Genomic DNA, 26,717 nt, shown 5'->3' with positions numbered 1-26,717 from the left:
TTCCTCCGTCTCTGGCCTGACATGTGTTTTGCATCACGCCAATTACATTGGTAGCACCAACAAAATAACCTAGCCCATCCGTCTTGGACAGGTATCATTCTGCATTGGTGCTGAGAAAGGTTGTGGGCAAGGTACAGAAGGAAATTTCTGAGCTGAAGCCAACATTCGACCTCATATTCCGGGTGACAGACATCTTCAGTCTCCCTGAAACTTTGCAGAAGTGTTGGATTCCATATAGGTGGGCATTAGAGCTGCAGGGGAAGCTGTTGTTGGAGCCCCCCATGTCCTAATGTCTACCTCCCCACTTGATGCACTCAGTTGTGCTTGAAATGTTCTTTTTGCCAGTCAGCACCTGAGTTAGACATTATCTGGTTTACAGTTTTCAGACAATAGGACAGCATGTACACAAGTGAACACAACGAAGCCAACCACAGATCTCCCTTCTGTACAAGGTGATTCCCTACAGTTCGTGCCACCACGATTAATCTTTCAAACTCCGAAGCTATTTTCCCCACTTTTTTTTTCCTTTCTTTCTTTCTTTGCACCCACTGTTTATCACTGTTCTCATGTACATATTACTCTCAGCACTAACAGCACTCCAGTCGGCACGCAAATTGCAGGCAGTGTCCCCGCAGAGGTTAGAGCAGACTGCTTGGCCCCTTGGTAGGGGACAGGGCTCCAGGGGACCTGAGCACCCCCACAGCAATTGCTTTCTAGGCTGCAGCCAGGGGCTTGGGCTTAACTTCCCGTGCAACCAGGAGCTGAGGAGAGGGCAACTGAGTGCCTCATGCAGCACGGAGGAGGATGTGCCAGAGCAGCTGGAGCTTGCGGGTGGGAGATGAGCAGAGGCTCACGTCCTCTTGGCCTTAATAAACTTGCTTCAGTCCTGGCCTAGTTTTCACCAGTGTTCCCTGTGGGCTAGTTTAGCACATGCAAAACTGTTCAAAGGGAAAAAGCAGAAAACTCTGTGTTCTCTTCAAAAAAAAGGCCAAGCGGGGAAACCTTCCCTCTAAGTGGGGAACATCTTACAGAAGAACTGATGGACCTGAAGCGCTGGTACCACTGACAAAGACAGACCTGTCTGTCATCAAAGGCAGGTCGCGATCACCCCGGACAGCCACAGAAGTCTTCCTTCACGTCAGTGTGCAAATACCAGCTCCTCGCACATCCTCTGCTCGTAGTATGTCCCTCTCAATTAACTTTTCACATGTGTTGTCAAGGCCAAAGCGGTGCCACTAACTGCAAGTGCAGCTGTTCACACTTGTACCTGGGTGTACAAGAAGGATTAAAGGTTTATCTTCCCCATATACAAATATGCCACATTAAGCTCTGATGCAATAAGCTGCTGCTGAGGTTAGCAGCTGCTGCTCGGGGCTTAGGGCCTGACCTGCGTCACCACTGGAGTAAGGGCAGCGGGAAACGCAAGCAGTGACAGGGTAGAAGCTCAGGGCAAGTTGAAGAAAAGAGTTGGTGAACCACTCACAATTGGTTCAAACAAAAGCTGTGTGGTGGGACTTGCACATCCAGGGACTTCTTATCATGGAGTCACCAGAGAGCTTCAATGGCACAAGGCAGGCCGGAGCTAGAACATCTTAACAACTGACGAGATGTGCAGAGCCCAGCTTTGCCTGGAAAAGCCCAATACTCTTTTCAAACTTAGACTATTGACAGAGAAGGTGTTTAAAAACGCACAAAAAAAGCTTCCTTGTTTGATCTATTTTGCCTCTGTGTCATTGCAAACCCTGTCTATTTATTTTTATAATTTTTCATTCCTCCTAGCTCTACAAAGCCAGCTCAGTTCTGGAAGAACAAACTGAATTCCATTTTGGCTCACGTATCAAACAGCATTATTTACCAATGTCACTTGCGAAGTCTTTATTGCAAACAGTGATATACGAGTCAGAAAGCAGACAAGTGCCAATTCGAACACAATGTTTTTAAAGTGGTAAATTAAGCAAATTTGGTCCGGAACCACTGAGGGACTCGGAAACCCTGTAGTGCTATTCCATAGCATCATAGAATGGCAGAATGGTTTGGGTTGGCAGGGACCTTAAAGCCCACCCAGTGCCGCCCCCTGCCCCCAGCCCAGGCTGCCCCCAGCCCCACCCAGCCCGGCCGTGGGCACTGCCAGCGATGGGGCACCCGCAGCTCCTGGGGCAGCCTGCGCCAGGGCCTCACCGCCCTCAGAGTAGAGAATTCCTTCCTTATATCTAACCTAAACCTCCCTCTCTTAGTTTAGAGCCGTTCCCCCTCGTCCTGTCACCGCTCCCCCCGACAAAAAGTCCCTCCCCGGCTTTCCTGCAGCCCCCTCGGGCGCTGGCAGGCCGCTCTAAGGCCTCCCGGAGCCTTCTCTGCTGCAGGCTGAGCGCCCCCAGCTCCCCCAGCCTGCCCTCACAGCAGAGCTGCTCCAGCCTCTGAGCAGCCCCGGGGCCTCCTCTGCACCCGCTCCAGCAGGTCCCTGTCCTGGGGCTGGGGGCCCCAGAGCTGCAGTCCTGCAGGTGGGGCCTCGCGAGAGTGGAAAGATTTCAAAGTGTCACTTTCCAGAGGAACGCAAGCAGACAGAGACATCGCTCACTGATTTCACGAGCAAAGTGCTGCTGTTCACACGGTAGCTGTTTTACCAGCACCCACCAACCTCAGACAGTAGTTTAAGGCAGTAAATTAGAATATTATTTGCCACTCAAAACAAAGGGAGCCTTGTGACATACAGGATGTCATAATAAAACTCGTGCTAACAAGGGTACAACTTGAACTGGGTTAAAGTCAAGAGACCTATCGCTTCCCAACTCCAATCCAGCCCAGCTGGTTCCCCACACAGATCCTCGTGCTGTCAGAACTGCTCAGTACCCACCCTCAGATTCAGTTATCCACCAGTACTTGGTGTGCTGCATCTGGCTGGGATGGAGCTAACGTTCTTCATAGCAGCCCATGTGGTGCCGTGTTTTGGATTTGCTAAAATGGTGTAATAAAACAGCAGCCCTTTAGCTATTGCTGAGCACTGCTTGCACAGAGCTGAAGGGTAATTTTGTTCCCTGCTCTGCCTCCAGCAATGGGCCAGAGGCGGGCAAGCAGCTGGGAGGGGGCCCAGCCAGGACAGCTGACCCAAGCTGACCAAAGGGGCGTTCCATACAAGATGACGTGGTGCTCAGAAACAAGAGGAGAAGAGGAAGACAAACACCGTAACCACCACTATGTAACCATTACTCATGCTGAGGCCCTGCTTTCCAGGAAGCAGCTGGGCATCTGCCTGCCACAAGGAATTAAAGAATAAATTGCTTACTGCTTTTCTTGCTTATTAAGCTGTCTTTATCTTGACCGACAAGTTTTTCTCCTTTTGCTCTTTTAATTATCTCCCGTCCTGCCAGCGTGGGGTGGGAAGTGAGCATACAACTGCACGGCTGCTTAGCTGCTGTCTGGGAGGGACCTGCCACATTTGGTCAAGCAGCTGCGCCACTGAAGTCCCCTCGCTCTCAGCACCTGGTTGGCTACACTAGAAAAGAACTGGAAGGCAGGTCCATCTCCTCTCACCTCTCCACTGTGCTTCCCATGGCTCTGGACCGGAACAATGCTAAGGAGCTACTGCTCAGAAATACTGCGTTAGCGCATCACCTCTGCCAGGGAGCGCAGCACGACAGTCAGCGGAGCTGTGCTAGCTCAGGCAGGCAGGTGGGCCCACACCACAAAGGTACACTCACACCACAGCAGCCACAGGAGCGGACAGGATGCCAGTATTCCTGCGAGCTACCCCACGATCTTAATAACAAAGCAAGTTGCATCACCTACAATTTTCTTCTCAGCAGATGAAGAACTCTCCTACCCTTAGGTAAAGAGGAGGAACTGTGAGAAAACAGTGGCTGACTGTGAGCCCTCAGCTGCTTTGGTGTTCCTCCCTGTCAACCCAATGTATTTATAAGCACGCAAACACATTCAGTTTAGCCCATTAGGTCAGTGGCTTTTCTTTCATTAATGGTAAACATGCTAATGTTACCAGAAACACATAGGCTGCAGTAGACAGATGAGGAACTTACACCTGGGTGTTTTTGCTAACATGAAATGGACACTTCCATACAGAACCTGTCATGTGGATTTTAACAAGAATAAATTCTACATAGGTTAAAAGGAAATTCTGAGACAAACAGTACTGAAAAATAGTCCCATTTATTTGAAGTTCTGACAATAACAGGTACATATTAAGGAACAAATTAAGTCCTAACACAAGTTGGAGTAAAAACAATTACTTCAAGTCTGAACTTGACCCTAGCAACCTTCCTGTAAAAATCCATGGCACTTCAGCTGCTTGTCTGGGAAGTGTAGAGGACAGACATGCTCATTTAAAAAAGTTAAATTTCTTCAACTCAGTTCCACTCACATACAAAACAGAACAAGATGACAACTAAGTTGTTAGGAAAACCATGAATCTAACAAGTACTTTGCCAAGTCAATAGGGAAGTCTCTCAGTTGAGGTATAAGATTGTTTTTCTTCATTGGTTTGACTCATCTATTCTCCTTCGGCAGAACGGACAACAGTTATGCTGGAGCACGAGAAGCTCATAGTCTTCTGTGTGGAACATCTATGAATTAGGAACAAATTGAGGGACAAATTAGCCTGTGACTAGATCAAAGAAAATGCAGACTGAGCTCAATGGATTTTCTGACACATTTTGAAGCTACTATTACACAACAACTGGCCCTCTTACTTTCAACCGCTTGTCAGAGCTATAACCTACAACAGAGCAGCAAACGTTTTGCAGATCACTGCCAGTGTAGCTGAAGATGCACAAACCAATGAATGACTGTTAGGAAGGATGAAAATTAGAGTTTATGTAACCAAATGTGACTGAATTCCAGAATTTCAAAAAGCCATTCCTGAGAAGGGAAGAAGGAAAAGAGGGACTGAACCACAAGCTAACTTAGTTTACTGACTGATTTTCCCTGCTAGACCAGGCTGAATGTCAGAGAGGCAGACCAAAAAGGAATAAATACAAATCAGCATTTGTTGTTCAGTTGAGGTTTGCCCAACAGGTTCTGACTATTGCTGTCAGCGCAGCTTCTCAAAGTTTTCTTCCCAAACTCAGCTACCTCAAGGTTTTCAGAAGGCAGCTGTTCCTCTGTGCACCACATTGCTCATTTTTTCATTGCTTCTCTGTCTCTACACCATTCAGGAATTTACTGAATATATCTTAAAGTATGAAGTTATCAATGATTTGAATTGTTTCAGCTAATTTCTCAGTATTTTTTTAAACCTCTCTATGAAAACACTACCTGAAAACATGATGGACACATGGTAATGGAGGCATCTGGTAGCAGGGAACGGTAGTACTGCCATCGCAATGGCTTTGGCCAGCGTTTAATCAGAACGTCCCTCCGACTCAGCGACTGGAGAACAGCACGATTCACAATCACTGGAACAAATTCTGAGCCTCCTTGCTGCAGGTGAGCAGGTTTAGAAAAAAATTGTTACCAACTGCAAAGTCCTTTGAGGATTAATACGATCTTGTAAAATGCAAAGTACAATTCAGCAGGAAAAAATAATATACAACGAGCCTAATCCCACCGAACTCACTGGCAGTTTTATCAACATTTCCAGTGACAACAGCATCCAGCTATATCTCTATCTTCTTCTCAGTGAGTTTCTATTATAGATGTTAACACAACTCTTTGTAAATAATACCCATGCCCACAGGCACGTATTAAAACCTCACAGTAATGATTGTTTTATAGTAATACCCATAGAAGACAACCCCACTGCATGATGATAAAATCAAATTCCAGGAACATTTACTTTAAGATCTTTTTATATACCAGCTCCCTAATCTGTATCTCTCTTGTGATAGTCTACATAACACATTCACACTAGAAGAGCAGCATGAACTGTAAGTCAAGACTTTCTACTGATTTTTATTGGTAGCAAGAAAGAAGCTATGGGAAGACGCTGGTAAGGCTCTTACCTCAAAGCTCAGTTTTGCTGTAAAGGGATCATCATCTTCAATAACATCTGCATTGTCATCAAGCCTCAAACTCTGTGCATCTAAAGACGTTTCTTAAGGAAGAACCAGAGTTCTATAAAATTGGCTGTTCTCACTGTAGCTAGCACTCACAGAATAAATATAAAACCATTCTAGCAGGACTGGTATCCTTGTTGCTCCAGAGGGTTAAGGCATTCTCGGGCTGCTACAGTGCCTAGGTTATTATAGAAAGTACTAGAGAAGGGGTTACTCTGATTACAGTAACTAAGGAACTTTATAATTGCAGCAGCTGTAGACCAGCAAAACTGACTACAACCAAATATGACATCAGCTCTGCCTGATTTCTGGTCTGTCCGCATCTGACATTGCAAAAAGCAAGAGAAGCCAACTCTTTACATTACATTTTAAGCAGTTTTATTCAGAGATTACGTTTTCTTATGCATTACTGTGCACCTAGTATTATATGGCCCCCACAGCAACTGGGAGCTCTGGGTGCCAAAACTTTACAAAAGAGATTCCAACAGGAATGAAAGTCCATGCTGGTTTCCCTTGCTTAAGAAGAAAGCAGCCTCTAAAGCAAGCCGTTGTTGGAAGTGAGTAACACGCTTCAGATTCTCCCCACTCTTTACTGAAAGCAGTTACAGCAGACTAGGTACAGCATGGCATTCCACTGTTAAAATGAAGTATTTCAGATAATTAGAAACAAGGTTTTGTGATGAAAAATCTTTATAAACGTAGTAGGTTTAATTAATATATCACTGCTTGTTATAATAACTTGAAAAGGAAACAACATAATCGTACTTGCATCAGTCATATGACAAAAAGATTAAACCTACAAAAAATCAAAATTGCTTATTTATTCCTAAGAAAGGGACTGCAAACAGTTTTTAATCAACAGGATACTGTCACTCATCATCTCTTGCCATTTATTCTCTCTCTTATTCAGTCTTGGAGCTTCAAGATCAATGAGAGCTACAGCTTCTTCATCTGTGATGCCATCTTCCAAATAGAACTCAACCAGATGCAGCACTTCTAAAGGGGTGTGAAAAACAAGGAGCATGACCTACAAGGTCTCAGAAAACGCCTTCTAGAAAATACTTTGCCCTTTAAGAAGTGAACAGCCTCTGGCTTCTCCCCACACGTTCTCATGAAGGAAAAAACAAAGCAAAACAAAAGCAACAAAACAAAAAAATGCCTCAACTTCTCAAAGGATGACATCTGTGTTCATTAAACACTTTATACACTCAGTGTTTCAGAATAAAGCAATGCTTTGCTGCTGGTGTCTCGCAGTGAAATCCAACTACGCCTGGGACAAGAAGCAGCCACTTAGTCAAATCTAACAACACTGAAAGGGAAGATTTGCTTGTCCAAGTAACATTGCAAAGGGAACAAACCAAGTACTAATATATTCTGTTCAGTTTAACATTTATCTACATGAAAAGTACAACAAAGTATGATATTCCAACGCACCATAGGAGGACGCGGAGAAGACGAAAGGTTGTCTGCAATTAATGCAGACATTCCCCAAGTTATTTAGCAAAGGGTTGTTGGTAGAGCACCTATAACACAAGGGTACAAGCTCCTGCAAAGACACATACAGAGCACAGTAATCATAAACAGGCCAGCATATCTGGTACACTTTGGTTTCAGTTAAACAGGGGTTCCTTAGGTTTACACCACTGATATTACATCAGCCCTAATTGGAAGAAATATTGCTGTGAAATCAGATCCTTAAACATCTGAAAACGCTTTTCTTTTTTAATAAAACAGCAAGTTTTCACATTAAAAAATTGCTGTCTTCACCATTGTAACAATAACATTTTCACCTTGCCTTTGCAGTAACAGAAGCAAAATTTTGTATCAAATACATAGTAATAAAAGAAGTCAAAGGGAAGTTTACTGAGATTTTTTTTTTTAACTGAGAATTTTTTTTCTCCGCAGGTTTGGTCAAATTCAAGTTTTCCAATTAATTCATTTCTCTTCTTTTCAAGAGCACAGTTATTTTAGGCAGTTCTTAAGACTGCGTTTCTATTATTTCAGGTAGCCAGGTGCTTGTTCAGTGCACAATACAATTTATTTTTAGTGAGTACTCCATGAGACGTGGCTTTATAGAGCACTGCAGAAATTCAGGCTTCAGTTAAAGAAGAAAAGGTGATAAAATAAGACTTAAGGAAGGAAGGTCATTCAAGGGATAGGGGGAGGAGGGAAGGAGTGCTAGGAGTTGGGACAAATGAAAGTGACCTCCAGCTGCAGAAAGTCATAAAGACCATGGTGTAATTGCATGTGGATCAGAGAGAAAAAGGCTTGAAGGAATTAATAGGCAGAGAAGAAGGTAGACACAAGACAGGAGAGGGAGGACAGAAGCTGCCTGTCAAGAAAGAACTGATTTTAGTTTGTTCTCAGGAGCAAATGGAAGCCTGACCTGAAGAATAACAATAAAAGGACTGCTTCCAGTGGAAATATAATTATACCACAGACCTAGCAGAATGTATCTCAGACTTTTGTGTATAAGGCAACTCAGATTCTTGGATTAGGCTACTTATTAACGATTAAAAGGAAACAATACAACTTACTTCACTGTCATGAAATGGCTTGGATCGGATTGTCAGGCTGCCCAACTCAATTGATTTCTGGAACCTAGCTGGAATCTGCAGTCCCTGTAACTTGTCATAGGCATGACGAGCCAGTTTATATGCACCAAGAGCTTTACTCTGTTTTGCCAGGGCAAATAATGTATTACTATAATTAAATTAAGGAATAAAAATACATATGGCATTTAGGAAAAACTACAATGCTCTTTCCAGTCATGGAAACTGTGCAATGAGGCATATTCTACAACAGCAGTTCAAATAGGCCTTAACAAAATACATATACATATATATACATATAAACACATATACACATAACTATATACTTAACTCCATTTAAATAAACAAATGTGAAAGGACTATCAAAAGTGGCTGGGGGCAATTTTTAGTGAGGTAAGGAACTGACCCTCATCCTGGTTTTGGCTAAGATAGAGTTAATTTTCCTCCCAGTAGCTGGTAGGGTGCTGTGTTTGGGATTTAGCATGAGAATAATGTTGATATCACACTGGTGTTTTAATTGTTGCAGAGCAGTGCTTGCACTAAGCCAAGGACTTTTCAGCTTCTCGCTCTGTCCTGCCAGCGAGCAGGCTGGGGGTGCAGCAGGAGCTGGGAGGGGACAGACCCAGGACAGCTGACCCAAACTGGCCAAAAGGGTATTCCGTACCATATGGGGTCACGCTGAACAATTAATATGGGGGGGCTGGCTGGGGTGGGGGGGGCGGCTGCTCGGGGATAGGTTGGGCATCGGTCAGCGGGTGGTGAGCAATTGCATTGTGCATCACTTGTTTGTACACATTAGTAGTAGTAGTACTGTTCTCATTATTATTATTTTCCTTTCTTTTCTGTCCTAATAAACTGTCTTTATCTCACCCCACAGGCGTTCATTTCTTTCTGACTCTCTCCCCCATCCCAGAGAGGGAGGGTGAGCGAACGGCTGTGAGGCGCGTGGCTGCCGGCCGGGTCAAACCACAACCGCCCTACATTAATACTGCTTTGGTTAAATTTTCTGACTCCATTTTGAAGTTAATTTTGCAGTGAATGGATTTTCCCATCCAAATTTTACATATATAGAGAGACAGATAGCTACGAACACCAGCAGTGCACTGCCACCTACTAAATGTACATGATCTGACTGGAAAGAACTCAGCGCATGCTGTGGCAGTGACCAAGGGGTGTCTCTCTCATTAGCATGTAACAATAACTGCTGTTTAGAAAGCTACCAGTCATAATGGGCACAAGGAATGTTATGGAAGACTTTTTGAAAGATTATACGTCTGTAAGTGAGGAAGTTACTAAAAGGAAAGCAAATATCCCATCCAGAGCCAGAATGGAAGCAAAACCAAGAATATCACGCTGTCCCTAAGGCAACTGCTGACCCTTTTTGTTATTTTTTTTACAGACAGGTGCATTTCTACAGTGTTCACACAGGCCTTTTATGAAGTATTTCCAAAAGATGCAATATGCACTAACAAAGCTGTGCAAATGTTAGCTTGATAGACACTACACAGCTATAACAGCCTCATACAAAGCAAAAGCGCCTGTTTCTCCCCTCCCTCCACCACCTCCTGTCTCAGTTCAGTCTCCTTGCAGCAACACTGTCAAGATTCAGAGCCAACATCCTGTTTCGATGACTAGTATCCTAGAACTTGCTTCCCTGACAAAGGCGATGCATCAGACTGGGTGGGTGGCTGAGAATTACATGTTGGTTGATTTTTACAGCTCCCAAAGACTGGGGGGGGAAAGTAGTGCAGTTAAACACAACGGTTTGAAGGTGCTGATTATTTCCTTAGGGACACAAGTCAATTTCCATTAACTGTAACCAACAGCTGAAACTGAACATACCCTAAAGTAGATCTCTGCATTGTGGATCAACTTCAATTATTCTTTTCATGCATTTCAGCTTCTAGATTCTGTGCTGTATTGGAAGGATACACTTTTGAGATCCCCAAAGGAGTCTCCTTTGTTAAGCTGTGAAGCAGAAACCTGGAAATATTGAAGAGTGTTTCGGGCAAGTGGAAACTGAAAGGCTCCTCCTGCAGTATTAAAAATAAACAGACATTTCTAAGCTGGCAAACCAACAATTTCTATCACTAAGCATCACAACACTAGGCATCTCAAGTACTGTCTCTCTTGCATACAGCTGCAAAAAGAAGAGGTGCTGACAGAATATACCAAGTAGGTTTTACATGCCTAACACCAATGTTCATGCCTGCTACACACAGAAAGACAAAAAGAGATCCACGTAGTTAAAACAATCTTTAACAGGCTATTTAAAAACAGGACATACCAGCCACAAATGGTGTAGAGTCTCCACCACTTAAGGTCTGAAGTAGTCTGACCAGCACAGACCTCAGCTGCAGAGAGTCTTCTTTTGCGTAAGGGTATGGATCAAGGGTTCTCAAATGTTTTACAGAAGATATTTTCACCAACATGGTGGTAACATTACTGTAACTGCTGGAAGCAGCGGGAGATCCCCCCTCAAGACTGTATATCATTCTGGAGTAATTTATAAATATCGTTACTGATACAAGTACCACACTGTGGGAATCTCTAAGCTAGGGTGCCTTCTGTTCAAAACTGTTTTCCATGATTAAAGGAAGAGCCTACCATAGCCAGCGTAGGACTAGAGACCCAGTCACTGGAACCAAGTCAATACAGCTAGCAAAAAAAGGACTGGGGGTGGAAAGTCAACCGTTGTCATATCCTCTGCCCACATTGAGACAAACACAGATCTGCTAAAATTGCACTGCAGTTTTTAGGAACTAAGACAACAGAAGTTCTTGTGCAGTACAACAGAAGGCAAAGAAGTTACTATACAGTATCGTTGATAAATCATTAAATACCTCTAGTTATTTCTGGACTCCTAAAAGAAAAATGCTCATAAAGCATAAATACACAACTTCTAAGGTAAATATCTTACCGTATATCTTTGAATATAGTGGTAGACATGGTAAACTTCTGCCAAATGCTGGAAGTGATGAAACTTCTGTAACATTTCAGTCTTCTGTTGTTCATTCTCTGTGGGATGTAAAGGCATTAGTATATGTCTCCAAGATGAGTCTTCGAGACTCAGTGGGAAGAAAACGATGTATTACGATACCAGTGCCAGCATTTCCAAAAGAAGTGCATACCAGTCCAGGTGTGTCCCATCTACTTGTGCAAAACACAGGTTAAACAGACTTGCTGTTTTTGTGAGCAAGTTTCTGCTTTAAAAAAGCATGGTAAAACACAACAGTTAAAGCAATAATTTTAACATACCTAGAGGCTAGGGCAGAGTTAAAGGCAGAAAATAGTAGCTGTGCATCACTGGGAACTTCATTCATGACTTCAGAGTTTACAAATAAAATGAGTTCTGAAACATTTGTTTCATAGATATTAAATACACTACTAAAAATTTGGAACAATTTGCATTTCCATACAATACCTCAGGGGTAATATGTCAGCACTATCATGCAACAGCTGAACTAAAAAATGTACTTACAGCACCAAGCATAAGACAGTATTATCAATCTTTGTATTCGTTACCAAGCTACATCTCTTAACTACTGGCTCCACTCCTCTCCCACTGAAGAAGAAGAGATGACAGCTAATAATCAGGTTTTTATTTGTTGTCAAAAATAGTTTGTAAAGTATCTCCCCCACCCGCATTCAAGTACTGGGCAGATCTTATGCTCCAAGGCCACCGTTTAGTTACTAGTATTTTAACCTGCCAATCAGTTCTCTAGCTGAAGTGTGTTGAGGGAAGGTACGTGAGGATACAGGATCCCAGGAGACACTATTTTGATTCTAGCCAGATTTCAGAACGAGGCCTACACATGCCGATGTTGTTGTTTTGCTCATCTGTTTTAAATAAGCACATGGGAAAAACAGGGGACTACAAAAATAGCACAAGCCAGAGCTACATACAGCACAAAAGAAGAAAAAACAACAGTGAAGTAGTTGCAGCAACGCTATCACAATTCACTAGTTGTTTACATGCACAAGAAAGTAACAAATACGAACTTCCTTTCAGTTTTCAGTTACTTACCTTGGGCTATATCTAAACACTGCATGGAAAGCATCCAGTAATAATAGGCTGCATCATTAAATCGGCTTTCAACCACAGCATTGTGTGTTAGCTGCTCCAGCACTCTTACAGCTTCACTCTGCCTGCCAGCCTTGTGGAATGCTATGCAGAAGGCCAAAACAAAGAGGATTTTACAGTGTGATTATATCAATTAACTGAAATTAATGTTTTTAAATTAAGAGCAGCCTATTCAGCCAATATCAAATCATCTACTCAGAGAGGATGAAAAGGATTATACACTCATATTTTTCTCCTTGAAAGCAGCAACACTAATGGAACATGAGATGGATCTGTAGGTATTTCATGGCTTTTGCACTGTCTCAGGGGCTCTTGAGCTGACAGACATTGTACAGTGCAGGGCGTTCTGTTTTTTTCTTTAAATATAGAAAAGAGTAAAACCACAATGATCTTTAGATTTGTATACAAGCAATCTCTAAACACCACAAATCACACCTGCATTCAAAACTACAATAAACTGAAGTTAGAGCTCTAGTTTCTAATGCTGAATATTAAAAAAATAAATAAAAAATATACCATTTACTATATCATTCTAGCATTTATTAAAAGCATTTCTTTAACTGACCCTCAGAAGCCAGTATAAAGTTAGATCCTGAATTCTCACTTGATAAAAATTTATTTGGCAAACACTGTCTTCATATAGGGTAATAAAGGAAAAAAATAAGTAAAGATAGCACAATTGCCTCCTGACTTTAGCTAGCTCCGATATAACCCAATTCTCATATATACCTACACAATGATCTCTAGCTCACCCAGTTTAGGGGAGTTTATATCAGCCAAGAAACTTCAGCATAGTCCTCTGTGGAACTAACTGGGAACTATATATCTGTATGTGCAGAGCTCTATGTGCAAACTACTAAGCTGCCCTAAAAGCAGATGCTCAAAGGTTTAGTGCTGAGACATATAAACTAGTTTTGTACAGACAGCTCACGTCTGGCATGTTCACGAGCTTGGCCCTTATATGCAAATGCAGTTATACTCTTAGATCCAAGCTGGCTCTGGAAATAGCAGATGCAACAGTCACATGGAGCTGCACCTGAGAAAAGGAAGTATACTAAAAACATGCTGGCTCCACATGGAGCTTGCTTCAAATCTCTTCTTATCCCTGGAACAATTTACGAATAAAATTTTGAAGCCTGTCCACATGATGGAAGGTTGACAGTTCTCTTTAAAGGTAATTTTATAAGCCTAACAAAAATCTATAAAAATTCTTAAAGAAACATGAAGATTTTACTTGTACAAACCCAACATTATCTAAACATAAGGAAAAACAGGTCTTTTCACTCTGGTCTGCAACGTACTTGCTTGCTACACTTTGAATCTTATTGTGATGAAAATATCAATAAGAACAGTTCAGATTATATGCCAAATACCTGTTGCCACGTGTCAATCTCAGCTATGCAATGAGATGGAAAAATCTGGAACTATATTTGGATGCCATCACTTCTGATAGATCCATCACATTTTCTAATTAAATAGAGACCCCGAGCTACTTTTCTTTAAGACTGGTCTGAAAACATGGTTTCTATTTGTTTTTGAATCTCACTGATAAGAAACCCTCGAGGGCAAAGACTGCATATTCTGTGCTGGAAAAGTACAGAGGACGTTTTGAGTATCCAGTGGTCTGTCAGCAAGTCTTACCTTTTTGGGCTTCTTCAAATCTATCGTTCTCTGCTAGCCACTGAGCATAAGGGACATAGACATCATCTTTGAATTCAGGATGCTTTTCACTCAAAGCAAATGCCTGAGGTACATAATAAATTCATTTTTTAGCATACTGCATGGTTTAAACAGTTAAAGGGTTTAGCATACTCCATGGGATCAATCTTTTATTTCCAAGTAAATTCACAATGAAAATACATACACATAATAAAGATTATATCCATCTTTTCTCCAGTATGAAACTAAAGTATTTTAAAATAAAAAGCAATCACCAACAAAAGAAAAGCTAAGCATAGCAGCAGTCTGGATTATGAATTAGGGAAACTTGGAAGTGTATCTAGGAAATTTAGTAAATTTCACAGCAGGAAACATGAAATGTTTTTATTTTTTTTACTGAATGTGTCTTCTAAAGAGACTGAAGGAACACTATAAACAGGGTTTGTTTCCTAAACTAACTGGTCAATAGAAGATTAAGCCAACAATTTTCAAAAGCACCTATATAATTTACAGGGGAGGTGAAGTGTCAGTTCTAGTGGCACTTTGAAAACCCTTCCTTAAGTTACACCTATCAAAATCTTAATTTGAAGAAATATGAACAGAACTAAGGTAACCCCAACTTTGAAGTATGCAATACTCGCAGACTCATGCTTCCATGGACAAACCCACGGAAGCCAGCAAAACTTTACCTAATCATAAGCATAAATCTAGTTTATAAAGTGGGGTTCACACAGCATACATTCATCAGATCTACATCATACATACCTCACTCATACATGTCCAAGTTATAAAAATAATGCATCTCAGAACAGAATTTCCCTGATATTTCCCCTGATATAATTTATATTTATTCTAATGAACTAGAAGCATCTTACGGATTTGCATAGGAAATGGGCAACTATACCCCCAACAGGCAAAAAAGGTGTTCAGAAATGAAACCAAGAAACGTTCAGCCAGGACACTTAAGAAAAAAAAGCACACCAAACAAAAAACACCAAAACCACCCATAAACAAAATCAAAGAAAGAGCAATGAGCATACAAAATTAACCTGAGTACTTGGAATCACATTCTATGGAAGCCTTCACCCTCCTTGCTTCCCCCTTCACTACAGTGGTGGAGGAACCAGACATTTGTTTCGCTCTTTCAACCAGAAATAATAAGGAGTAGCAATTTTAAACACAGGAACCAAAGGCATGCTTACTTCTTCCCAGCGAAGAGTCTCCACATAGAGATGGACCAATGCTTTCAGGTCACCGACCTTCATGTATGTTTCTGCTGCATAGCCAGGGTTATCAAGTTTCTTAAAATAGAAGGCACATTTTAACAAAGGCTCACGCTCAGCTTTATCCAGTTTCCGAGCAACTTCTATTAACCTAGACACAATAAAAAGACGACAAATGTTTTGGGTTCAGCTGCCGTTTAACTATTGTAATAACTTCACTTTTAATCAGTTATTATTTAATACTGTAATAGGAGTATCACGTGACACGCTGTTTGAATGCTTACTGAAAGCTGTTTAAAATCCTTTTTATCTTTTACAAGCTCAAAACCTGTTCCTACAATCCTTACTAATGCACGCAATTCCGTATCACAACAACCTGTCCGTGGGTTTGCTCAGTCATGAAGACAGAGGGAAGCAGTAGATCCTACATGACTAAGTCACATGGGACATGATTCCTTAACTTTGACCTAAAAAAAAAAAGCTCATGAATAAACATTATTCCATTTGCCACACGGGAAACTGAGTCAAGGGAAGGCTGAGTCACCTGTCCAAGTTTTTATGTCAGCTCAGCAGAAGACCCAAAGCATGAACTATTGCAAATCAAGAAGTATTTGACCAGGACAAGAGTTGCCCAAGAATTTATGTCTAGCAATTCCGTGCTCCAATTCTCAGTTGCAACAGTTTAAAACATAAATAGGCTACCAAATACAATCACTGCTGTGATGATTACTCTGCAACGCTTAAAGCATGCATATTTTAGAAGACAGTCTCATAATCCAGATGAACCCATTCACATTCTGTATTATTGTAACGCAGTTATTTTCATAGCATAATGCCCCTATGCTCTAAACATTTAATGCAACTTTTGAAACATATTAAATTGTAGATGTGCTTCAAATACAGCTTATGCACCTTTGTTTATAATCAAACTGAGTGTATCAAACAGGTTTTGTCTTATTTTAAAGTTATGCAGAATTCACTCAAGTTTCTGTTATATAGTAACTCTGAGATGGAATTAAAACCTACGTATCAACCCAGCCATGGTCCCCGCTGATTTCTATGGCTTTCATGTGCTCGCCTGCAGAAAGGTACATCTCCACTGCTGCTTTGGGCTCATTGATATTCTTGGCCCAATCTGCTTGCTTTTTTATTAGCATCTTTGTGTCTTTGGGATCTCCAGACCTGAGAAAATCCTGAAATAGCACAATACAAAAAAGTTGGCATTACTTTCTGGTCACAAACACTGTTACATTCCAAATTCTAAAATACATAAGGGCTTTTTTGATGAATATTGTTATGCCTCCTGAGAAAAGAGCAACAGAAATTGATCCAGCTTTCAGCAACTAATCCAAAACCAATGTTCAGTAGGAAACAATGGCAAGTCTCCCCTTTACATAGGTAAATTAAAAAACAGATAAATAAAAGTGAGAGATTCTCTGAGGGCTAGGAGAAGAATGACACAGATGCCTCAGAGGTAATCAGTAGCTTTCCAAGATATCAAGCTGGGAGGTTTCTCCCTGTTGATCCCGCTTAAGTAGATATAAACTACTTTTGTAGTTTTGTGTTTTGTTTTTTTTTTGTAGATTTCTGCATGCCATCCAGGAGCACACCTTTCTAAAACAAAATGGTACTAATCTTAAAGCAAAAAAAAAAAAGAGAGAGAGAGAGAGAGAGAAATACCAATTTTAAGTTTCTTTTAAGAAGGTGCTTTTTCATTCTCAAAGATGACTCAACCCTGTGCTTAGGTAACAACAGTACATCCACTTAAATCACGTGTAAGCATCAGGATCCCCCACAAATCAATTAAAGACTGAAATCTCATTTTCCGCAAATACCCTTGATAATTATACTACCATATATCAAAGAAGTTCTTTTATAAGAATGGAATGACAGCTGCTCAAGAGAGCAACTCTGAACTACTGGCTGGACTTCTGCACAGTAAGGCAAACTGCAAGTCTGGATGCTGCAATGATGACCGTTTTGAAAGTATTTTTAATAGTTTGTTCAGCTTCTGCCAATACCAAAGCCCTGGCACCATGTGGTTCACATCTGTTGACATCATGCAGCAGGAAAAAAATTGTACTTCAAAACTGGAAGATCAATTAAAGGCAATTTTGGCTGTTAAGAGAACAGACTACTGTCCTTTAAAACAGCTTTTACCAAATGAAAAATTAGAATAGAGGAGGAATGGAAAACTAAGTAGATAGGAAAGATACCTTATCCTCAATGTTTCTATGAAATTCTGTTTCAGATTAAAAAACAAACAAGACCCACAACACAAAAAACACACGTAACAGAACTGTTCCAGTATCACAACTCACTGCTTTCCCTGATGCAGATAGTCAGCAGGTACAGAACTACGACCAGATGTCAGCTCTTAACACTAGAACAAAATCCTATGTCCTACTGCAACATAGCCCTGATTCAGGAGATTAACCATACAGATGTTGTGATAATCTTCAAATATGAAAAACTGAAGACAAAGAATTAAGCTGAACAATCTTTGATACAACTTCTGTTTGCCAGCATAGGTCATCAGAGTTAAGTCCAAAATCAAAAGCTCAGCTTCTTCGAGTATAAAGAGGGTTTTATTTTGTGAGTTCTCAGTAATCTGTGATCTGGTACTGTGATAATGAGCCTATGACCACATATCAAAGGACTTCCTGACCTCTGCCTTTAGTCTGGACTCTCTAGCTGGAACTAATCAAAGTTAACCTCAAACACAAGAAATCAGACTCTGAAAGGGTCCCTTTGCTTAATTCTGGCAACATTAACCCCCTCCTCCCCCATCCCCCATACATCTATCTTTCCTTAGAAAAAATACCTGGCAAGCAAGGGCGTTTCCCATGTTCTTCCGTGCATCATGCACTCCCTGCACAAGAGGCTTCCTTCAAATGCTAATAAGTACCTTTAGTTTCTTCTGCATGGAATTACTCTCAAGGATAGGAGGCACAAGACCTTTTGCTCTCCACTAAATATAAATGTGACTAGTGCCAAGAATTAAAAGATTCTTATGAAGGCTTATGGGAAAATTTTCATCCATGAATTACTTTATGTTCAAGAAGAGCCAAAACACTGAAGCTAACGAAGACTCACCAGCCAAAAATAGCAGCAGTCCAACTTACATCAGCCAAACCCCGAAGTATTTATATATTAAGCTCTTGGAAGAAGAAGCTCTCTGTAGCATAATTCATGGAATCTATGCTAAAACAGTTTGTATGCATGTCATGGTAAAGTCTTTGTCCAGTACTGGACAGAATACGGCTCTGACAAGTGATGAACAACACTAAACACTGCATGCTTTCTCAGTGATCTTCACATGAAAACACCGTGGAAGACAAAAGGTAAATGATGCTTTCTTATCACCGTATAAAAACATCACTTGTTAAAACGGTTCAATTTATTTCTACATGGGGACAGAGTTAAGAAAAAATGCCAAGACAGATTGATTCTTGGGAAGCAAATTCTCTAGGGAACAAAAATATATTAGTTTAGTATATTACACAGTTCATAAAATATATTAATACAGACTTAAATGCTTAAGTTCAAACTATGAAAGAAAAATATTTTTGTTATAACAGGGAAGTGAATTAAACACATGGTGCACATACCTCACGCCTCCACTTCAGAAGACAATAAATAAATAAAAGGGATTCTTGAGCAACCAGTGGGAAAGAAATCACTATGAAAACTAGATTTTTAGTTTTTGAAAAAGGAAAATGACTATGGATGACACCCTATAACCAAAATCCCGAAGTCACCCTTGGTAGTGCCTATTAAAAAATTCACTGAAAAGCCATGAGCCACATGGATACACTTGAGACTACACAATGCACAATCTGCTACCTCAGTTATAGACTCTGAAGAAAAATGCCACCATTGCTTATAGACACAGAAGACAGACGTTTTCCCCACCTGTAAGCCTAAATGGACTTCAGCCAACTAAAAGAGAAAGTTGGAACGCAAAACCTGCTTTTCATCCTGGCCTTTTATAGGATCATAGTTTGAAAACATTTACAGGTACGTTAGTATTTCTGCATCAGTTGTGAACTACTACCTTTGCATAGTCAAACATGCGTAAATCAGAGTACATGTCCAGAGCTAGGTTCTCATGCCCACTCTTTTTGTACAGCTTTGCTGCCTCGTGGAATTTTCCCTGGTAGGCATAAACATCTGCTAGGAACAGTTCATTGACATTTTCTCCATGCTTCTTCCGCTCCTGGAAAAAAGAAACAACAAGATGTAGAACATTCTAGATGATCAGGACCCAGGTGAGAAACAGGCATTGAAGGAGCTGGATTTTCAAGCTCAGATTTTAGCTGTTAATAAAATCCCGTAACACAATACGATGATTATGCTTCTCCTACATTTTGGGTGAATTTATAATTAAAAGATTCAATCTCTTAATTAAAATTAGGAAAAGCAAAATTAAATGTCACTATACAAACCAAACTGTTGAAAACAATCACTTCTCTTGATTTCCTATATGAAAACGAACAGACACTATCGTTATGCTATTAAAAAAAAAAAAAGTATCTGATGGGTTCCTTATTTTCTCCCATAGAAACTCAGTAGCATATAATTTGGCTAAATTAACAATATGTGAGGGCGGGGAGAACAACAAACATGAAAATAACTTAGCAATAAGCAGAGTCGCAAAGCATGTTAACCTGCCTCTGAATCAAGTATAGCGCCACTAACTCTGTCACCACATACAAGAGCTCAGGAGGCACCTCAGAGCGCCTGCACATATTCTCCTGCAAACTGGAAGTGCTCGTTCTGTGCAGCAAGCTACCACACATGCCAAGCACATGCAGTGCCACGGCAGCCTTTACGCAGATCAGACATGGAGCAATGCCATACATACTGCACGCGTACAGGCGTTTGTTTTACCCTGCATCTCAGAAATGCATCATTGCCCGGCTTCGGATAGAATTGTTACGATTAGTCTATCCCATACGAAAATACATAGCTATGAACTAAATTCAACGAAAACTGCACTAAAGAGGCAAAACCATTCCACATGCATACACATTTGAATCTCTGCTGCCAAAGGAGACCCTCACCACCACTGTTTCCAGTCACATTTATTGATTAAGCTGCTGTTGAAAGTTCCCTTTTAGAATTTCATTAAAATAATAATCAGAGGAATTGTTACACCATTTTTGAAAGATTTCACATAATCTTGCCAGAGAAAAAGATCTGGCGGTTATGTTTCCTACTGTCATCAATTAGAAAAAAGTGTCATTACCAAGAGAAAACAGTCCTATTAATGAAATGTGTGCTTAATTACACCCTTACAAGCCTGAAGAGGAATCCAATATACCACAAGAAACAGTAAGCAACGATGCAGAACTCTCACTTCAGAAGAAGCATCTCCAAGAAGTCTGAAAGTAAGTTTATGCCGATTTACAAGGGGAATCTTAATAATTAAACAGACTACAACATGACAGTACCAGAATATTCTCAGCAGATGCAGATCTGGAGAAGCATGGGTAAAAAAGAAAGGTTATTATTGGTGAGAGAATGCTCTCATCTACTTATTTACCCTGTAAGAAAAAAAAAAGGGGGGGGGGGAGGGTGCTCCTAGCACAGAACTTGTCCCATGTTAGACACCAAGAAAAAAGTTAACTGCAACCAACAAATGGCTGACATTTTGACAGAACCAGGATAGCTTTGCAAGGAATGGAAGGCAAGGAATGTGGTCTTTCAGAGAAGGTGTAAATCTAATTAGCATGAGATAGAGGAATCCCCTTTACGCCATCTCAAGACAGATCTTCAAACCAAGCATTATCATCAAGTGGTCTTTGTAAAAGGACAAGAGAGCATGTCTTTTAATGTGCTCGTGACAGACAGTTATTGTCAAGTGAAATTCTATCAAGAAGTGTGAAAAGAATGAGAAGTAGTGATTAGAACACAGCATGGAAGTAAGGAATCCTAAATTCTATTTCCAGTTGTCACAGACTTGTCATAAGACCTTGAGTTTGTCATTTTATTTCTCTGGGCCTGTTTCAGGTTCTGCAGAGAAGAGATAATAGTAATTACCTACCTCCAGGGGGTAAGGAAAGGCTTAATTAACTCATGTTTATGAAGTATTCTGTACTAAGATCCATTAGCACAGTAGTATTCTACCAATTATTAGTTGAATATTTTTCCAGTTTGCTGAATGCTTCTAAGTTCTCATACAGTGCACTGTCCCACAACCGCATTTTTCTCCCAGTTAAGTTTCAGTCCCATGACTAGAATTAGAGTCATCTCTGCTAATCAGGATTTCTCACTCTGAACACAAATCCAACAGTCAGAAGCACTAACTGAACAGACATCTCTCCAAAATAGAAAGCACTTATTTCAGCACAGCGTGTTTTCTTACACTATCTTTAACGTTCTCTTACCTCAATACTGCTGATCAATTCTAGATATCTAAGGTCTCTTATTCTGGTAAATGCCTATTAAAAAAAAAAGAAAAAAAGGAATTTACTTGAAAAGCCAGGAAACCAACAAAACGTTGTTACACATAAATCCAGCTGTCTTCGTGCAAGTAGGACAAACAGCAACACGCCGTTTTTTGTGTCTGTGCAGCACCTGACCTGGTGCGCTCTTACTACAGCCGGGGCCCCTCAGCCACTACAATAAATATGACAAGGGGACAACTCGAATGGCTATCACTGAAAACAAACGGTGAAGGTAGGGACTAGTAGTCGTATTCACGTCAGTCTCACAGGAAACGCGAAATACCTTTTAAAATATTATATGCTTTTATTCTATTTTACAGCTTTTCTACTTTTCCGTTAGACAGGATACACACTAAAATTTAAGGAGTCTATTACAAGTATAACATATAAATGACTGTATTGCTGAAACAATACATGTATGCTTATAGTTTTTATACCATTCTGAAAAATTCAGTATAGAAGCAGCCCAGGGAGAAGAAAGCAAGAAGACAAGACAGAAGTACTGGGAGACGGTGTAATATCTTTTGCGAATGGAGATAAATGTGCAGCCCAAAGTCCCAAGTGGCAAAGTCACGTGCAAGTTACAGCAGCTTAGCACTTCTTCTTGACAGGCATCAAAAAATAGAAATTTAACTCTTTAGACTGCGTGTTCAAGACTTCTAGCCAAACTAATGCTTAAGAGGGCATAGAATATTCTGCTTACACCAGATCGGACTAGGAACTACGAGAGCCTTTAATGTCAAGAAGCTGCTTTTGTTCACATTAATCCGCTCTAATTCTAAGAGGGCACTACTTTAAAATTCCAAGGAGGCACTGAAAACTTCTTTTTAAGAGTATCTATTTGCATAAAACCATCTATGAAACTGGAATTATTCTGATGCTTCCACCTCATGAAAAAAGAGAAAAATAAAGCATTTAATGTCCTAAAAAAAATAAAAATCTGTTATTAAAAGATGCCTATCATTGCAGGCCATTCCCTGCATATTTTTAGAATGCTTTGTCTTTCATACAATATTTATGGCATTGAACTCAGTTTGCCCTCTCTTATTTGAAAAAAGATGCTAAAGGAAAAATAGGGAAAGTATTTTATGCCAGAGAAAACTGTTCTTTGGTATACACCCACCTACATATTACTCCCAAAAACGAGACATCCCTGATAGAAGGTGACTAAAATGATGACATGCTATCACCATCCTCAAAGAAAACTAACGTGTAAGTAAAAAACAGTGAAATCTACACATTTAAACTGAGGTTCTCTTAAACACTTGGGGTGGAGGACACAAAGAATAGAGATTTATAGCGCTGGGGGGGGAGGTGTAGCTGAGAAATTCTTTGCTGCCACCTGGTGGCGAGCAGCACCACTGAACAACTTCCCAGTTTTATTTCTCGAATTCATCAGCTCATTTTCCAGCAGATGTTAAAAAGCCTTTCTTCATACTTAGCACTTATTTAGAACATGGCATTTATCTAGAAGAAAAAAAATGGATCTCTGTTTAAAACCTCATCCCAGATCTTGCATATAACACAGACCATGCCTAGGGCAAGTAAGATAGCAACACAGAAACACCACTTCGTATTCCAGCAATTAAAAAAAAAAGAAACTACAATGACAGCAAATTAAATAAATAAATAAATAAATAAATCTGCTAATCAAGCGAATAACTACCTTACCTTTTTAGCTGTTTCAAACTCCAGTCCTTCTAAGGCTTCCATGGCCAGTTCTTTCCAGTCAGCATCAGTCACTCCTAAACATGCAATTTGATACGCTTCTTTAAACATTTTCCGTTCCAGATATTGATACATGGGTGCAGACTGAGGATTTCCATTGGAAAAATGTGTATTAGAAAGCATAATACTGAGGTACATTTGTGAAATTCTCTATACACAGTCAGAAAAAAATACATTCCAATCACAACTTCTATGAAATTCCACAGGGAATAAATGTATGTTTTTGTACAGCATGCAGAATAACATTCTGGGGGAGTTATCAGTGTATCTGCAGACTAGCTTGGTTAATTATATTCCAAACTCATCCACCTTGAAGTCTCCACTTCCCAGCACATTAGGAAGTAGTTAATGAATTCTTCTGATTCCTCTGAGCATTGTACATGCTAGATATCATGTATGAAGGTTTTTTGTTGTTTTGTTTGTTTTTAAAGAAAATACTATGAAGACAGAGCAAAGGAGGGGGCAGTTTGTTCTCAAAGGCTCCAAGCATGACAAGTTACCCAACAGACCAGGACGAAGCATCCCTAGAAATATTCAAACCCAAGAGCAAGGGGCATCGTGAGGAAGTAACTCCACTGTGCCAACCTGACGACAAAGCTGTTTTACCAAGACTGAAACTATTAAGCCCAGAAGATGCTGACCTCTCCTAAGGACCTGCCCTAAAAGCAAGTTAAGGAGAAACGCTGTCAACTGCTGCAGGCTGATGCAAACAGAACAAGGCTCAGGGACCTGCAGCTGCAGTTCAAACCCTCTGAATGAGCACGGAGCGCTGCTGCTTCCTTAATTCTGGGTTTGCAAGTAAAGAAAGGATGCACATTGATCTCCATGTTACTTTTATCAATTTAGCTCAAAACCATATACTTTCTGGTACTCTCTCCCACCAAAGTACACTTTTGAATAACCTGCCTAAAGCATTCCAAAGACAGACTGAAAAAAGGCACGCTAGGCTTGGTATATCTCACAGCTACCAACCATGCTGGACAATCCAGACTTCAATTAAGGGGTCTAATTAATTAATCAGCGTTAACGTCTACAGAACGGACAGGGATCTAACACAGGATACCCATTAGTTCAACAAAAGCACATAGCACATTTTTCTTCGTTGACCCTGAATTTCGACTCTTGCACAAAAATGGGGGTCAGAAGTGAGTCAGAAACTGTTTTTTTTTTTCCTTTTTTGTTTGTTTCTTAGACTGCTTTATACTCTTCCATTGCTTCCCATAATACAGAATATAGCATTTTGTGGATGGCGATTTATAAACTTGGAATATAAAGACTACACGTGCATGATACAGTCAGACTAAAGCATGCAGCTTAAATATTACCTAAATACACTTAGATGATGCAGTATTTGATGTACTCATAAGGAAAATAAAATGAAAAGTTGAAGAAAGGTACACAGACTACATTAAAAGTACAGGAAGAGGTAACACCCGCACCATAAATTTAAAAGCAAAGATGAATATAAGTACATTTGCAAGTAGAGAAGTAGAAAGAATCAACAGCAAAAAGGAAATTAGATTCATTATGATCAAATAAAAATAAAATAGATCATGCAATATATCTTATATGGCAATAAAGAAGATTTGTAATTGCAATCATTTCGGTAACAGAATACTGATAAATTTCATAAAAGCTTCTTCACTTCTTAAACACTGATGTTTATGAAATGTAAAGCAACACTTAATGAGATAAAAGGATTACCTGTGGAACTTCAACAGCTGACATAGAAAAAACATGAAGACAGAAGATCTTGGAGCCGTTGTAACCCACAACAAAGCCTTGAAGTTTTTGTTGATGGACAGGGAAGTTACTAGCTTTGATATTGAGGTAACCCCCTCCAGAAAAGCAAAGCATATCCTCACACTGTGTATTCCAAGCCACACTGTTAGCATTGGGTTCCTAAAGAACAAAATAACTGATGATTACAACAGATACAACCACATAATCTGTCCTAAGAAATATGCATCCTTCAGATAGAACATTTGACCTATTATAGCCTGGGTATGTGCGCACACACATGCACGCACGTGTATTTATTATTTACATTTGCAATAATCTAAAGCCTCGTATATTCCTAAACAGATTTACAGAGCCATATTTTACATTTCAACAGCTATAATTGTCTTTTCTTTGTTTTGCATTTGGTAATTATCTATACTATCAAACTGTAGAACATACTATTCCGCAATAACAAACTGTTTGCTAGCTACCACACTGAACTGATCATTTTTGTGCCTGTAACTAAAAGAAAGTTACAGACCTTGTCTTTGTAGCACTTCATACTTTCTATACAGTATTCTCTGAAAATACTTCAAATGAGTGAACACTCAGAGGGACTGTTAAGCTTTCAATAAAGAGAGAATTATTATTCATTTTATAGTCTGGGAATACATAACAAACAAGTTTAGGCTTTGTGTTCATATTATGATAAAGCCGAAATTCTTGTTAACACTAATACTTGAAAAGGAACCAGGACAGAGCTCTAAATTAACCTGAAACGGTCACTTGTTAAAGTGTTCTTTATTCAGCTGTTGCTCACACATCTCCTGTCTTCTAATTCCTCATCTACTAACTCTAAAACAGTAGTTTTCATTGAGAAATAGTTACGTTCTACAAACTGAGATTAATGGCTTAAATAAGTTATTTGAACTTAAAACTTTTGTTACGTTCTGTGTTCTCAATCTCTTCCTAACCCTCCCCCCCCTTTTTTTTTTAGGGAGTGAGAACAAGACTAAGTTTTACCTGAAACAGCAACTCTTTGGTATGAATATCATACACTAGGCAGGTATCGTTTTCATCAACCACTGCGAGCTTGTTTCGAGATGCACTCATATCCAGACAGCGCACAGCTGTGGATTGCTTCAACAGGACGATCGCAAAGACATTATCAACAAATATCTTCAGAATCTAGACATATTTGAAACCAAAATCAGTCAGGTTTTTGTTCGTAGTACTAGGAATCACACAGTGAGTACAAATGCTAATGCTGTATAAAGTATGCAATTGCAACTTTT

The 26,717-nt window shown here is 40.1% G+C and overlaps 1 protein-coding gene across 5 annotated transcripts in view; it reads right to left on the bottom strand.

The window, feature by feature from the left end:
• Positions 1 to 4,144: 4,144 nt before the first annotated feature.
• Positions 4,145 to 26,717, bottom strand: part of IFT122 (intraflagellar transport 122) — a 32,519-nt gene continuing 9,946 nt past the window's right edge. For 4 of the 5 annotated variants that reach the window (XM_083795500.1, XM_083795501.1, XM_083795502.1 and 1 more), the window contains 17 exons: positions 26,446 to 26,610; positions 25,405 to 25,602; positions 23,644 to 23,784; positions 21,913 to 21,966; positions 19,578 to 19,739; positions 16,547 to 16,713; positions 15,500 to 15,671; positions 14,280 to 14,382; positions 12,582 to 12,722; positions 11,475 to 11,572; positions 10,487 to 10,587; positions 8,540 to 8,705; positions 7,437 to 7,548; positions 6,870 to 6,998; positions 5,949 to 6,028; positions 5,263 to 5,427; positions 4,145 to 4,571 (listed from right to left, as the gene is read on the bottom strand). In XM_083795500.1, the coding sequence (XP_083651626.1) occupies positions 4,482 to 4,571; positions 5,263 to 5,427; positions 5,949 to 6,028; positions 6,870 to 6,998; positions 7,437 to 7,548; positions 8,540 to 8,705; positions 10,487 to 10,587; positions 11,475 to 11,572; positions 12,582 to 12,722; positions 14,280 to 14,382; positions 15,500 to 15,671; positions 16,547 to 16,713; positions 19,578 to 19,739; positions 21,913 to 21,966; positions 23,644 to 23,784; positions 25,405 to 25,602; positions 26,446 to 26,610 (2,244 nt within the window). In that variant the 3' untranslated portion in view covers positions 4,145 to 4,481. The remainder of the gene's footprint in view (positions 4,572 to 5,262; positions 5,428 to 5,948; positions 6,029 to 6,869; positions 6,999 to 7,436; positions 7,549 to 8,539; positions 8,706 to 10,486; positions 10,588 to 11,474; positions 11,573 to 12,581; positions 12,723 to 14,279; positions 14,383 to 15,499; positions 15,672 to 16,546; positions 16,714 to 19,577; positions 19,740 to 21,912; positions 21,967 to 23,643; positions 23,785 to 25,404; positions 25,603 to 26,445; positions 26,611 to 26,717) is intronic. The other variant, XR_014571481.1, reaches the window with a different exon arrangement.

The sequence above is a fragment of the Anser anser genome, assembly GCF_964211835.1.
Source record: "Anser anser genome assembly, chromosome: 12".
In the NCBI taxonomy this organism is placed as follows: domain Eukaryota; kingdom Metazoa; phylum Chordata; class Aves; order Anseriformes; family Anatidae; genus Anser; species Anser anser.
Note: the sequence above shows the minus strand (reverse complement) of the source record. Positions and strands in the feature narration are given on the sequence as shown.